Genomic DNA, 15,112 nt, shown 5'->3' on the forward strand with positions numbered 1-15,112 from the left:
TATCCGGAACTTAAGTTGTTTTACATTGGAAAGTAATTATTATCAATATGGAGAAGACTAAAACATTTAAGGTGGTTATTTAAATAAAATATAACCTGTTTAATGGGAACTTCAGCTCATCATGTAAAAAGATTTTCTGTTTCTCCCCTCTAATCTCTTCCTTTTAAAAATCAATCCTTCTAACCTTTCTCTTTCATCCCAAATTGTTTCTAAAAAACCTTAGTGTAGCTGCTGCACAGAAAGTTATCTGAGCATTTCAGCTTTAGCTAGCCAGTAGAAAGAGACAAGTTTGCAGATATAGGATAGATAGGGCATTGCAAGAAATGTACACAATTAGCTGTGAATTTAACTTTCTATGTCCCTTGTTTTGTTTTAAGGTATTGAACAAACTAATAAACATGAACCTCAGAGTTTTTATGAATTGCCAGTCCAAACTCTCTGACATGCCTTTGAAAAGGTGAGGAATGGCTAAATTTATAAAATGTAATTAAGTGGGAAGCAAATCTACACTGCTTATTAAAAAATACTGCAAGTTTGCCTCTTGATGCTACTGTTAGAAAACTGTAGATTCAAACTGTGTGGGCAGGGCTGTGTGAGCTTCAAGAGAGTTGATGTGTGATTTCCATATCAGAAGGAATATTGCCTCCACTTAAATCTTGTTTTGTGGTCTTAGGCTTCATTACAGTGATAAAAGCCATCCTATGTTCTGTCAGCTTTGTAGTGGATTTGCAGAAATTGCGAAAATTAATCCGTTGTAATTTAGGTTCATGCAGTGGGGCTAGGGACTTTTCTCTTCAGGTTGCAGTTTTTTGTGCACAATGGAATGCCAATCTGGAGGGTCCACTGACCTTCAGGATGGCATTTCAGGAGACACATGAGGCTGCTGAAAGAGAGTGAAGTTTCTGACTCATTTCGGTCTTCTATTTTCTGTTGCTTTGGTGGTGTTGCTAACATAGGAATTCAATTCTCTATTTTATGCCCCAGTCATTGTTTTGTTTTTAATAGAAGCACAGAAAGGTGCAGAAAGGAATGAGTAATATGAGAGGAGCATAGTTTTTTAAAATGCTTGGCTTGAGTTTTGTTAGGAAAAGGAAAAGCTGAGGCACATCTTCAACACCAGAACCTAGAAGGTTGTTTGCTTGTGGGGTTCCAACAGTATGCTTTTTCAAAGCCGTGTATCTTAAATGCTAGGCATGCAGAGGCTATCAAGGTTACAGATTTGAAAGGCATAACATAAAGACAATTGACTGTGACACCTGCAGGGTTTGAGATTAAAACATTCTGATACTTGTCATTTTTAAATTTTAGTTTTTATCGCTACGTTTTGGAGCCAGAAATAACTTTCAGTGCAGAGAAACTCTTCGTTCCTGGCCCAGTAGCCAAATTCTTGGATATGCCCCAGTCCCCCTTGTTTACTTTGAATCTAAACACGCCTGAGAGCTGGATGGTGGAGTCTGTAAGGACACCATATGATCTTGACAACATTTATTTAGCGGAGGTAAGTCCAGTCAATGTGTGTGTCCCAATCTGAAGATGTGTGTGTCCCAATCTGAAGAGGAGGGTTCATTTCAGAATTTGTAATACTACTACTAGTAATTATAATAAATAAAAATATTTATACCCCATGCATCTGGCTGGGTTGCAAACAAAACCATTTAACCAACTTTAGCCTTAATCACAGGTTAAAACTGCTCTGATTAACTGGCGCGGCTAAATTTGGAGAGCAAACTGCACAAACACACTCCTCCCTTTGCCAAATGTTGTTTGCTTGTTTGTTTGTTTCAGGGCAGACCACTGTGCCTTACCTGATAGCAGCGAGAACCACAAGCAACTGAAGCCAGCTGTGCTCAGTTGAAATCAGTGCAGATCATTTTCTTGCATGAGGTTTCCCCACCATGCATATGGGAGTTCGTATTAATAAGCCATTTTGCCTCTGTTGTATTACTTTTTAAGACAGGGGTGGGGGCCCTGGGGATCTCCAGGTGCTCTTGGACTTTTATCTGCCACCAGCCAATAAAGTCCAAGTCCAATGTTTTCTGACTGCTTAAAAAAATGTGTTTTCTTTTCCCCAGGTGGAGAGTGTTGTGGCAGCCGAGTATGAGTTAGAGCACCTCCTTTTGGAAGGGCACTGCTACGATATCACGACAGGGCAGCCCCCGCGAGGGCTCCAGTTCACACTGGGAACATCAACAAACCCCGTGGTTGTCGACACCATTGTTATGGCCAATTTAGTAAGTGACTATCTTCCTTGCTGAATTAAAGTGGAAAACCTGTTGAAACAGATCTGAGTGCTCCAATTGGCCACTCAAGTGACTTATTCTTTTAATATGGGAAAGAGGCAAGCCTAAATTTTCTGGTATTGGAAGTGCCTGATTCCTAAGGTCTAACTTGAATGCAGAGATAACAGAGCATCTTTTCTGACTGTGCGTTGGCCATCGTATTCTTCAGAGCTTGTTTGCTGTGTAACCACTGCTAATTAATTTTATTCTCTCTCATCTTGATGTGATGCTCAGTACTAAGCAAGTTATCTATCACGGGTATTTTTCTTTTTGCTTTCCCCTTCACAGGGCTACTTCCAGCTGAAAGCCAATCCTGGTTCCTGGTTTCTGAGACTTAGAAAGGGAAGGTCTGATGATATCTACAGAATTTACAGGTGAGGTGGTAAAAAGCATTACTCTTGGGTTTGTTCCTTCCTGTTTAGGGAAGCTTTTAATGTTTGATGTATCACAGTATTTTAATATTCTTTTGGAAGCCGCCCAGAGTGGCTGGGGAAGCCCAGCCAGATGGGCGGGGTATAAATAAATAAATAAATAAATAAATAAATAAATAAATAAATAAATGTTTTTAGTTAAAATCCATTTGGGCTAGTATGGTCTTTCAGCATGGCATTGGTTGTGTTGAGCAGGGTTTTTCTCTCTCTTACATGAGTTCACATCTGGGTTGTCTTCACCTCCCAAAGCTAACAAATGAGGAATTGTGTGAAATGTGTTTCATGTTTTCAGTTTATATTTCTTTCTGAAATACTTTGGAGGTGTACTGTGAAGGAAAAGCATTGTTTGATATAGGTCCATGATGAAAAGTAGGGAAGAATTAGCAGAACTAGTAACAAAGCAGCACTCCTCCTACAGTGATTATTGAGCTAATTTAATTATTCTGATCAATTTTAGCCACGATGGTACAGATTCTCCACCAGATGCCAGCGATGTTGTTGTTGTTATCAACAACTTCAAGAGCAAAATTATTAAAGTGAAGGTGAGTTTGAAAAAGACACAATAAAAGTAGTAATTACAGCAACATTTGTTTAAATGCACACACTCACTCACTGCATATTTATTAAAAAAAAAGACAATGTTTGCCCTCCTATAGAGGGCTTTCTGGACAAAACAGAGAAATGCAATCCTTTAAAGTTTCGGGTAAGTTAGGAGATTTGACAACATCTGAATAATCATCCAAGCTGCATAATGCAATAACTTTTACTAGAATTTATACTTCCCAGCTTATTAGAAGAGTAAAAGGAAGCTCCATTTGGCTCCTTATTTGTCTGTTAGGTAGGAGCATCTGCCCTACAAATGCTGTCCCAACTCACAGAATGGGATGCTGATGTGGAGAAGGGGTCATTGGAAACCAACCTTTCACACACCCCATGAACAGGAGGGGGTAGGGAAAGATGCAAACGGAAGGGTGGCCTATATGTACAGAACTATACACTGCAGGTCCTAGAATATATTTAATAACCTTTGTGTTTGAATATAGTTGCCAAACCTGCATTTCTGAGTTTACTTGTATACATCAAGGATGGGGAGACTGTGGCCCTCCAGATGATAGCTTCCAGCTCCCTTCAGCCTGAGCTGGCATGGTCAGAGATCAGGGATGAAAGGCTCTGCAGTCCTGGAGGTCACAGGTTCCCCACCCCTGACATACAGACTCCGCTAACCCAGAAATAGTGCTTCAGGTTAAGAACTTTGCTTTAGGATGAGAACAGAAATCGGGCTCCGCCGGCGCGGCAGCAGCAGGAGGCCCCATTAGCTAAAGTGGTGCTTCAGGTTAAGAACAGTTTCAGGTTAAGTACGGACCTCTGGAACGAATTAAGTACTTAACCTGAGGTACCACTGTATTAAAGAGGAAGTGCGCCCACCTTTTCTTCTAGTATTTCTCACCATGTGAGGTAATCCAGAAGTGATATTGTAGGAGATGCAGTTTACTCGAATTGAATGCGAAAGAGCTAGCTGGAATTTCACTTTGAGATTTTTTTAGCCAAGCATTTCTCCCTGCCCCTCAAGGTGTCATTGTCTACAATTTAATTGGTAGTGTGGCACAATTCTAATTGGGGGGGGGGGAGCACAAAATGTATCTAGCCAGATGGTGTTTCAAAGGAAGCTTTTAGTAAGAAGCTTAAGCTAATTCACTGTTCTTTCTTCACAGGTTCAGAAGAAATTGGATATGCTGAATGAAGATTTGCTAAGTGATGGAACAAATGACAATGAATCTGGATTTTGGGAATCTCTTAAATGGTGAGCATGGCTGTCTTCATTCACTGCCCTTCAAGTTTGCTAACCTGAAAGATTCCTTGATCCTTTTAGCTGCTACAAAATACATATAATCCTGATGTGTCTCGTTATAATTAAATACCGTATCACTAAATTTAGAGTACTTTTTAATTTTTTGATTAAGAATGACTTGATGCCATCCTTTCATAGGAGTAGGTATTGATTTGCCACTAAATCAAATGTGAATAAATTTGAGAAGAGTTGTAATGCTGTCTGCAGAATTGTTCGTTGTTTTTTCAGCAAGTCTGATTAACGTTTGGTGGCAGGAGCTTCCATTGGAAAGTTCTATGAAATTAGTGCATTTCTTTTTGAATGGAATGTTTCGCATTCAAGAGAGGCTGGATTTTCTGTCTTTAGGTTTTGAGAACTATGATAATACGAAGCATCCCAGGCAGGCAGGCAATGCCTGCTGCAGTCCCAACAAGTGTTGGTTAGGTGGAGAATATAGAGTGGAAGTGTAAACCTGGCTGTCTTCTGTGACGTTGTAGTTTAAACATTGCTCTTTCCCCCCTCCTTCCTTTTTAAGGGGCTTCACGGGCGGACAGAAGAAAGAAGAGGTGAAGCAGGAAAAGGATGATGTGATCAACATATTTTCTGTGGCATCAGGGCATCTATATGAGAGATTTCTCCGGTTAGTCTAGAATCAGTAGTGCATAACTCAAATTGGAAAGTGCATTACTACTACTTGTAAATCACAGTTTGGGAGACTCTGTATATAACCTTTATAGGCTACATTTCTGCATTGCAGGGGGTTGGAGTAGATGACCCTTCGGGTCTCTTCCAACTCTATGGTTCTGTGTACCTGGAATATAACACCATATATGTAAAAACCTTGTGGGGTTTTTTTCTATATGAATATAGCCATAATGCAGCATCAAAAAAAACACCATAACTTGTCTTATGGTATGTATTATTAAGATACAAGTTTTCAATTGGTCAAAGTATGCTGATATAGCAAGGGTCATATAATATTGAGCTTCTCATGGTGCCATAAGTAATTTCATGAATACAAATTGCCTGAAGGAGCGAGATGTGAGAGCAAGACACTGTATGCTGCTAATTTGGGTTAGTTCTAGATTTATTTATTTTTTTAAATCACCTTTGCCTCTCTATTGCCTTAACAGCATAATGATGCTATCTGTGCTGAAACACACACAAACTCCAGTGAAGTTCTGGTTCCTGAAGAACTATTTGTCACCTACGTTTAAGGTTTGTTGTCAGAACTTGCTTTATATTTTATTTGTTGGAAGCCTGAAGCTTCCCAGCCCCTCTCCCTCTGCTATGTCTGTTTCTGTGTATCTTCAGCTACTTGCACGTGCACCTTTATCATTGAGAGATTAGTAGTAGTAGTAGTAGTAATTTTATTTATTAAATTTCTTAAGTTATTTTCTCAAAAATAAGACCCGAGCCAACTCAGAAAACATTTAAAATATACAAGAGACAATAGATGCTTGCTGTCGTGTTTATATCCTGCTCTTCCTCCCAAAGCAGCCCAGAGTGGCATCATCTAATAATAACTATGACTACTAAATAACTGGTTCCTTTAAGGTTTTTATTGTGTTTTGTTTTTGTGTTGCTATCAGCATGAAGTATTTTAAATGTCATTTTGTATCAGAAACTGTTGGTACCACAAAGCATTATTTTGTTCCAGGAATTCATCCCATATATGGCTGAAAAATACAATTTCCAGTATGAACTAGTCCAGTATAAATGGCCGCGGTGGCTTCACCAGCAAACAGAGAAGCAGCGCATCATCTGGGGTTACAAAATTCTTTTTCTGGATGTGCTGTTCCCCCTTGCTGTTGATAAATTCCTGTTTGTAGATGCTGACCAGGTAAGTGGTCTTCAAGCTTCAGAAATTACCAGGTCAGTGCCATACATCTTTGCTGGCATGTGCAAGATGGTACGCTCAGAAAAGTGCAGTAAAAATGGAGAAATTAGCAGCCAGGGAATAAACGCTCTGGGAGGCAAAACACAGCAAGTCTTGTGCCTTCAGCAGATGTTAGGCCTATCCCATATCTCAACCAACACCTGCTTGTTGCTGATTGCTCTTTCTCTCCACCCAGAGCCCATGTTAGGATGGTGGAAGGAAGCTGTACAGTCCCCAGGAGGAGGGAAGGAAGAGTTCATTGCCATCTTGGGTCATGTTCAGTCAGAGGAACAGAGGGCAGATCCTGATTTGGTAAAGCGGGTCTGGAGTTGTTCCCATCTATGGCAATGGCCTTGGTAGTAGAGATGAGAGCGAAGTTGAGAAGCCAGGACTGTCATGTGTATCTCACCTGTCAATCTTGACGGGCCTTTAGTTAATAACGCTCATAACTTTTGGAGGTTGTAGTCCCACATTCTCAACAGAACTGAAATTGAAAGTGGGGTATGAACGACTTTTCTTTAGATTGTGCGTACAGACCTCAAGGAGCTAAGAGATTTCAACTTGGACGGGGCCCCTTACGGTTACACACCATTCTGTGAAAGTCGCAGAGAGATGGACGGATACAGATTCTGGAAGTCAGGATACTGGGCAAGTCACTTGGCAGGAAGAAAATACCACATCAGGTGAGAGACGTTTGCTGTTCCTGATACTGTACTGCTGTTTGCTTCTGCTTTTTTTTATAGTACTACTTGAAAGTGCTGCATCATCCAATTGCTGCTGTCTAGTGATGATGAAATTGTGTTGAAAACATGTGTTTTTGTGTAGGATTTGTGCCTCTTGTATTGCAAGTTCCATCACAAAATGAAGAGTGTCCATTGGATATTTTAGACAATAGTAGTCTCTTTCCTTTTATAGACACAAAATCTTCATTGTTATAGGTTAATTTATCATAAGACATATGGGTTTACCTTTGACAGGAACAAATGTAAATAGATTAATGTGATGCATTCTGTTTTTTAGAACATTCATCCAATTTGCCTGCTTGTGATATATTTATTTTGAGAATCTTATCTCTGCATTTTGCATTTTACCTCTGAAGGTAGCAATCAGTGAAACAGTTGCTCTCTTTCTTCTTAGTGCTCTCTATGTTGTGGATTTGAAGAAGTTCCGGAAGATAGCTGCTGGGGATCGGCTTAGAGGACAATATCAAGGCCTGAGCCAAGATCCCAACAGTCTCTCCAACCTTGACCAGGTACTTGTTATGCTTTCATTACGGTTTTGTGTTTTTTAAAATAATTTTAAAGAACTTAATTTTTAAGGCATCTGCAGAGTTCTATCTTTTGGAAAGCTGCAGGGTCAGCACATAATTAAGATGGGTGCTTGATGGTGGGGGGGACATATATTGAGGTTGGTATGGAGGCAAAAGAGGACACATAAAGCACTAGTGGCAGGTGAATGGCCAAGTGGAACTGAATAACCATAGATTGAAGGGACCTTCTGTGGCATGTGGGCTCTAGGACTGGTGTGAGAACCAAGTGGATCAGTTGTGGGACAGGAGGAAATATGGTCACTTAGATGGCATTGTGTTATGTATGAACAAGTAAAAAATAATGCTATCCAGCGAGAGCTCTTTGCTTTTAAAAGCCAATAATTTATGGTTGATAGTTGCCAGGCTTGAAAAAGAAACACAGCTAGATACTGTGGGCTTACAAATTCTCATTCTGTCCAATGTCTTCATGTTGTTATAACTGTAATTCATCATTCTTGTCTCTTCTTCATGAATCTTTTATGGTCTGAAAACCACATGGGGTGATCTCAGCTAGATTTGTGTTCAGGGTATAATTTTTTTTGGTCATGTTTTTGCTGTTAAAGTTTGGAGGGCTGTTTGTTTGTGTTCATGCTTGCTTTTCCAGGATTTCTTGTGCCTGCACTATTCTTAGTTTTCATATGATTACTGTGTTAAAAGAACTGCAATTTTGTTTTCCTTCCAACAGGACTTGCCAAACAACATGATCCATCAGGTGCCCATTAAATCACTCCCGCAAGAGTGGCTTTGGTGTGAAACGTGGTGCGATGATGCTTCAAAGAAAAGAGCAAAAACCATTGATCTGGTAAGACTCCTTTGTACACAACAAAGCAGGAAGGGGCACGTGCCACATTTCAGTAAGATTTCAACGTGTTTAAATTCTATAATTTTATCACAGCAGTAAGGATACTTTCTCTAGCTTTCCTGCTTTCATACTTTTTCAAAGAAGAACTTCATCAGTTAAATAAGGGGGGGGGGGCGTTGTGTTCAGATTTTGCATTCCCAGGAGGTAATTTAATCTCCAAACACTGGCCTGGGAACCAAAAGCATCAATTGTGACCTCTTAGTAAAGTTGTTGCCTTCTGGCAGTGAGTGCTTCACAACTGTGGACCATATGCAACCTGGCATAGCAATGCATATGTATGAAACTATGTTCAGGGATCTCAGACCCATCCCCTAAATTTTGTGGAATTCTACAGTGTTTAAATTGGAAAAACTGCAACCGTTGTTAGTGGCCTGGTTCACATATCACATTAAACCATATTTAAATACAAGCTATGGTTTAATTTCGTAACAAAGGTTTGTTTGGAGAGAAACAAACCACAAGCTCAAGCCCAGACTCTGACTTGCTTCCCAGCACGCCAGGTATTCCTGTTAAACCATAGTTTGCTTTAACTATGGTTTTAACGTGGCATGTGAATCAGACCAATAACAGTGAAATTAAAATAGAATGAACAGCATAGTTTCGCTGTCCAATCATATTCAGGGCTTGAGCTACACAGGCACTGTTCACTAAGTTTTCCCTGTATGTATGAAAGGCCACAGATTGATTGGCAATGATTTATGTGTTGTGTTGCAGTGCAATAACCCAATGACCAAAGAGCCAAAGCTGCAGGCGGCGATGAGAATCGTCCCTGAGTGGCAGGACTACGATCAAGAAATTAAGCAGCTTTTTAGGCGTTTTCACGAAGAAAAAGAATCGGGAGCGCTTTTTGAGACAAATGAAACTAAACCACAAAGTCGAGAAGGTAATTGGTTTCCCTCACTGCTTTTAAGATGCAGCTGTTACCTGTACACTGAGGTCAGGTGTGCCTGCTGATGGAGTTGTCTGCCCGTTTCCTAAGACACAAAAGCTCAAATTGGACCATTTTAAGGCATAAATGCAGAAAATATACTATAGTGAGCCATTTAAACTTCAACCTGTGATAACTGACTGTGCAGGTTTTATTGTGCCAAAGGTGAGGCATCTGCACTAGAAGAAATGGTAGTCAGTCCCTCAGTCATTTTGACCTTTGGAAAATCAGTATATTAAATGCTTTTTTAAAAGTGGTTCTAAAGTCATGGTTATGTAACTTTCATACATATTCCCCCCTCCACTTCTCTTCCACAGAAATGGCAGCGCATATGGAATTATGATCTATGGTGACCCACCATGTGAGACTATTTCATAGACAATTTTTCTATCAAATGCTAGTTTTTTCTAGTATGTTTGCAAGACTGCTAAGAAAAACTGAAGGGGAGGGTGACAAGCTGTATTACACATGATTCGAATTTGATTTTGGCTGATGGAATAGAATCTGGATGATTGGGATTAGCGGAACTATCTTTCTTTACGCCTGCAAGAGATGGAGGAGCCCACAGAGGAATATAGAATTTTGGAAATGATTGATGTATGCTGAAAAGCAGCAAGTCTCTTCATCTATTTTTTGGCTACTGCACCACTGGACATCGAGATTCTGGGTCACCTCTGCCTTTCTCAGGAACCCAGAGGAAAGGTACTACTCTGAGAGGGTAAAACCTTGGGAATACACAGGCACTGCCTTCCTTTGTGGATTGAGGTAGGGCCAACTCTTTCAGGTTTGAACAGGGCTTGTTATCATGCCTTGAATTGAATTACACAGGTATAGATGTCAAATGGATTCAGGTTTTTTTAAAAAAGAAAATTATACCTTCAGTTCTGGAAGAACTACAGTTCCTTCTATTTAAAATGCATTGTGAATAACTCATTCATTGTAAGGCAAAACATCAAAGCAACCCACCCAACTTCAAGAAATATACATTACAAATGAATGCATAATTTAATGAAGCAAACTGTGTGTGGCATCTAATACTTTTTTCATTGCAGACCTAAGAGAGTTGTTATTGAAGACTGCAAAATTAGTAGGGCATTAAGACTTCTGTGAATTTGTGGCTCTCATGAATGTACTTTTGTTTATGCAAAACTGTGGAAGCTTTTTGATTTTGTAAGTTTCATAAGTTTATTTTCCCTCGAACACAAGAGTGATTTCAGGTCAATAAAGCCTTAGAGTTCCTAAATCTTACGCTCTAATCCTCCTCTCGTGGGCTCCATGCCCTTCCTAATTGCTTCATTTCAGTTTTTCCTTAAACGCTTCTTACTATAAAATGTCAGTCTTCTCTTGCTTTCACACTTTCCAAATTCTGTTCTGGCCAGGTTTCCAGCTGCGGAAAACATTTCCCTCTAGAAAACTGACCTTTGAAGGAGATAACCAACCTTGTACTTTACTCCGTTTTCTATCTCCAATAACTCTCCCTCCACCGCCACAATCTCCCATTTCGTATGAAGTAGGCAAGTCTGGCACAAAAGCACCATGTTTGAGATGTACTAAACAGCCGCTTGTGATTGTAAAATCTTGTCAAATCACCACAGAAAGTATCAAACAGGTCATTCTTTTAACTTCGCTAAGGGCAGAAGCTCCTCTTCCCTGACTGGCCCTGTCTCATAGCAAGGAAGCAGGGTGTTTTTCAGAGTTCTTTCATCTTCTGTCTTCGGATTTCACTTTTTTTCACTTTTTCCCTGAGTACTTGTTATTGTTCCCCCCACTATTTCAGTGAGACCAGATGGTTGGGGAAGGGAAATTATAAAGGGGGTTCTTTTTAAAATAAATTTAAGCTGACTAGAGAGCAGCTTCTTCCTTCATCTTCCCCTCTGTCCTGACATCTGGTTCTGCCTTCCCCCTCAGCTGGGGAAGAGAAAATTGGACTGAACACACCAGCTGCTTCCCACCTAGATGGGCAGCAGACAAAAAACACCATGTTGACACTTAACATCCAGCGGCTTCCACATGAGTTCCCTTAGCTTACCTGGGTCCAGATCAGAGCAATCCAGATCCAGGCACAGTGTAGGAAGCACAACATCCTGAAAGTCCACAGGTAGACCTGGTCTCACATCCTTACCCCTGCTTAGGATTCCATGCCTAACAAATAAATTGCTCAGCAATAGCAAGGATCCCGTAGATTGAGGCGGATCATATAGCCCTTTCCCTGTTTGATACGAGCTGGAAAAGAAGAACACTCAGGGGAGATTAAAGGGCATGATGGGCTTTTTCTTTGGCCAGAGTTGTCTGTATCAATAAGTTTTCTGAAGATAAATGGGGCAAGGAGGGAGATGCCTCCAAAAGGGAACAGGGGCTGCTTAAGACATCTAACCTGCAAAAGGTGAGGGCTGGCCAGAAATACCCAAGGCCAAATAGGGTAGATAGCCCTCTGGATGCCCAGAATTCATGCTTTTGTTTTAACCCATCTTTTTTTAAATCCAGAGTCCAAAGGACAATCTTTACACAAGTGGGGATATACAGGAGCAGAAATATCCCTAGGGTAAGGCTCCCAAAGTGGTGGGCCGCAGCCTTGAGCAACATGGACCCTCTCCAATATCTTCTACCCAAATGTTATGCTGCATGGCTCTTTTCTGGGCTGTTTCCAAAAGACTGACCAGTGAGCAGGGCTTCTTTGAGAGAACAGACTGTAATGAGCCTTCACTGACTGTGGGTGAAAAAATTCTTTGTCCATTGATAATGGAGAAATAAGTTCTTTAGGTTCTCCACATTGGGTTGAGGGTGGAGGACTTAAGCAGTAAATATAGTGCGCTTCTCACATAGCCTGTAATGTAGGATGGACCTAAGATCTCGCCTTCAGCATAGAGCAGCTTATCTCAGTTTCGTGAAGGTCAAAATAGTTTCACCATCACACCAGACACTCTCTACACAATATGGATACTATGTCACCTTGCTGCCAAATGCCTTTCTGATTGATACCAGACCATGCACATCACAAAGAGTGTGGAGTGTAAGTGGCTCAGGCTTAGGTGTATCCAACTTTCAGTGAAGGTAATTCAGCTGGTACACAAATGACTAGATGTAGTGCTAAATTTATGGAAACACCAGGAGGGCTGATTGTAAAGGAACACATTTACCTTCTGAAATATGGTATACATGATCCAGTGTGAAGATTTGCAGATGCTCTAGTCAGGGTGATATGCCAAACCCTCTAGTTGTGAGCAATTATTTAATTATAGAAGAAATGTGTAATTTTCTAGCTATTGAATGAGCTAGGGGTGACATGATTTCAACAAGAACAGAATTGAACTGCATTTTCTTGACATATGCACCACCAATAGAGCATAAAGTATAGCACTTACTGTGCTATTTTAAAGAAAGGCACTTGGAAAGCTATTTATTAAACTTGCTGCAGCTATTGAGACAGCTTTATATGCTTGCTTAGCTTCATAAAGAGGATTTTTTAAAGTTCAGTGTGAAATGTTTTCCAGTTGTGTATGAAGGTTGTGTTAGCATTCCAGAAAATTGAAGTAGAAAAATAAGGAAACGGAAACAAACATTTTTCTAAACTGCCATTTCTTTAGGATTGGCAGTTTGATTCTCTCCCCCACCCCCTTATTTAACATTCATTTGCCCCCAGTTTGGGTGGTGATCAAGCAACAATGCTCTGTCTTTAAACTTGTGGGTTCTGAAGCTCCTTAAGAGATGATAACTCCTCTGTGAGGTTTCACAACTTGAACAAAGGAAAAAGAGAAAGATGCATTTGCCTCTTCCATGTTCTCTCTGCTTCCTCTGCAGCACATAGGATCTGTGACAACGGCAAGGTAGCAGACATTCATATTTGCTCAGAGTCACAGCCACCTCAATGTCCCATTATAAGACTGCAGTTCAACAGAAAGTGTCTCTGTTCACCATCCGTGCATTATGATGCTATATGAAGAGGGCTCTTCCCCAAATGAGGGAACTTCACAAAGTTTCAGCCTCTGCCAGTCAGTGCAGAACACAAATATTCAGGCTGACTTATAGATAAAATCTGTTTTATTTTGACATAATTACACACATTACAGATTTAGATTTAGTTAAGCACTGAGGTTTCAAGTGTTGCCTGAAAAATAACCATATCAGATTTCCTATGAATTAAATGCTTACCTTATCTGTATTTGTTGGCTCCTTATCTAGGTTACTGCATCCTGACAACTGGCTGAAGGGGGAACCTAGGTGCTTAACTAGTAAGGGATTCCAGGGATATCTGGTGTGCAGGGTGGTAGCGAGGCAAGCTGATAAAGGATCCACATAACGTCATTGCTTTTCATGCTCAATTTCTCTCCCTTAAGTATGGAGGGGAAGCTTAGAAACCTGGAGTAGTTATGCCCATCAAGAGGCCCATCAGATAAAGTGGGTTGGCTCAGGTATTGGAGGGGTGAAAGGGATAACAAAGCTAAGGGGCCTAGACGGCCGTATTAAGCAATTTGGTTTACAGTAGTTACACAGCTTATGGTGGTCATGTCCCTGCACAAAACATTCTCTCCTAAAAGGATGGCACTGCTGGGTTACTTGGGTTATAAGTACATTACTATTTATATTGGCTCATTTATAGGCTTCCCTATCTGTTAGACCTGGAAAAACGGCACTAGTAATAATTAAATCACACTGGTTGAAGAATAATGCTGGCTTACAAAAGCACTATAGAACCTTCATTGTACAGAATACTGTAAGTACAAATAGACAGGTCACTATTTGTACTTTTAATGTCCTTGAGACTTAAATATCAAGCTGGCTTTGCAAACTCTGTTTTGAAGATTGCCTGCGTTGAAGTAATTTCTGCTCTTTTCTTTCCCCTGCCTGCCCCAAAGAAATTTCAGCAGTTCCTTTTCTCTCTCCCCCACCCTTCCTTTTTAAAGCATGAAAGTCAGAGATGGAAGTAATTGTTAGCTAGCTGTTGGGCTTAAAATGGGAATGAGCAAAGGGGTTTTTTTGCAGCATTTATGTACCTTTTTCTCTTTCAGCTGTGTCCCCATTCAATAATGTGCTGAGTGAAGCTCCTCATATCTGTTGATGTACAAAATGTTCAGTACCTTCAGAATGTTACCAGGTTATAATTTATCCTCCCAGGTCTGCTAAACACAATAAAGCCATTTTCATTGTTCCTCTTTAACAAATCTTGTTCTGATTTATTGGGTTCTGATAATGTACTAAGTTTGGGGTCTGCAGAATTTACAGAATCTAACTGTATCTGAGAAAGGCTTGCAGTGTGTCAGGGTTTTCTGTTAGCCACTGAAAAGTGGTATGAGGTATTCCAGTAGTTAAAATGTTGCCCTTCCCACTGTATCAAAGGAACTTGGCCATTCAGGTGAGACGTTTTATTTGTTTTTTGTCCTTGCTGTGTCATGGGCTCAGGGTGAATGCATAACTCAGACTACTATTTAAATGAATAAATGACTTGACAGAACACATGAGAGCAGGTTTCAAAAGATGGAATATAACCATAAAAGAGCAGAGAGAAATATTTTAGAATTCACACTTGTACCCAGTTCTTGCAGGGAACTCAAAAGTATCATTGAGTTTCCCATTCAGCAATTATAATAAAATATTCAAT

At 40.3% G+C, this 15,112-nt stretch overlaps 1 protein-coding gene across 2 annotated transcripts in view; it reads left to right on the forward strand.

The window, feature by feature from the left end:
- Nucleotides 1-10,759, forward strand: part of UGGT1 (UDP-glucose glycoprotein glucosyltransferase 1) — a 39,139-nt gene extending 28,380 nt beyond the window's left edge. For both annotated transcript variants that reach the window (XM_081191100.1, XM_081191099.1), the window contains 14 exons: nucleotides 378-457; nucleotides 1,309-1,498; nucleotides 2,073-2,231; nucleotides 2,568-2,653; nucleotides 3,168-3,252; nucleotides 4,423-4,511; nucleotides 5,074-5,178; nucleotides 5,672-5,756; nucleotides 6,199-6,381; nucleotides 6,940-7,100; nucleotides 7,555-7,669; nucleotides 8,412-8,528; nucleotides 9,303-9,471; nucleotides 9,834-10,759. In XM_081191100.1, the coding sequence (XP_081047226.1) occupies nucleotides 378-457; nucleotides 1,309-1,498; nucleotides 2,073-2,231; nucleotides 2,568-2,653; nucleotides 3,168-3,252; nucleotides 4,423-4,511; nucleotides 5,074-5,178; nucleotides 5,672-5,756; nucleotides 6,199-6,381; nucleotides 6,940-7,100; nucleotides 7,555-7,669; nucleotides 8,412-8,528; nucleotides 9,303-9,471; nucleotides 9,834-9,859 (1,650 nt within the window). In that variant the 3' untranslated portion in view covers nucleotides 9,860-10,759. The remainder of the gene's footprint in view (nucleotides 1-377; nucleotides 458-1,308; nucleotides 1,499-2,072; nucleotides 2,232-2,567; nucleotides 2,654-3,167; nucleotides 3,253-4,422; nucleotides 4,512-5,073; nucleotides 5,179-5,671; nucleotides 5,757-6,198; nucleotides 6,382-6,939; nucleotides 7,101-7,554; nucleotides 7,670-8,411; nucleotides 8,529-9,302; nucleotides 9,472-9,833) is intronic.
- The last annotated feature ends 4,353 nt before the right edge of the window (nucleotides 10,760-15,112 follow it).

Source organism: Podarcis bocagei, assembly GCF_964188305.1.
Source record: "Podarcis bocagei genome assembly, chromosome: 4".
Lineage (NCBI taxonomy): Eukaryota > Metazoa > Chordata > Lepidosauria > Squamata > Lacertidae > Podarcis > Podarcis bocagei.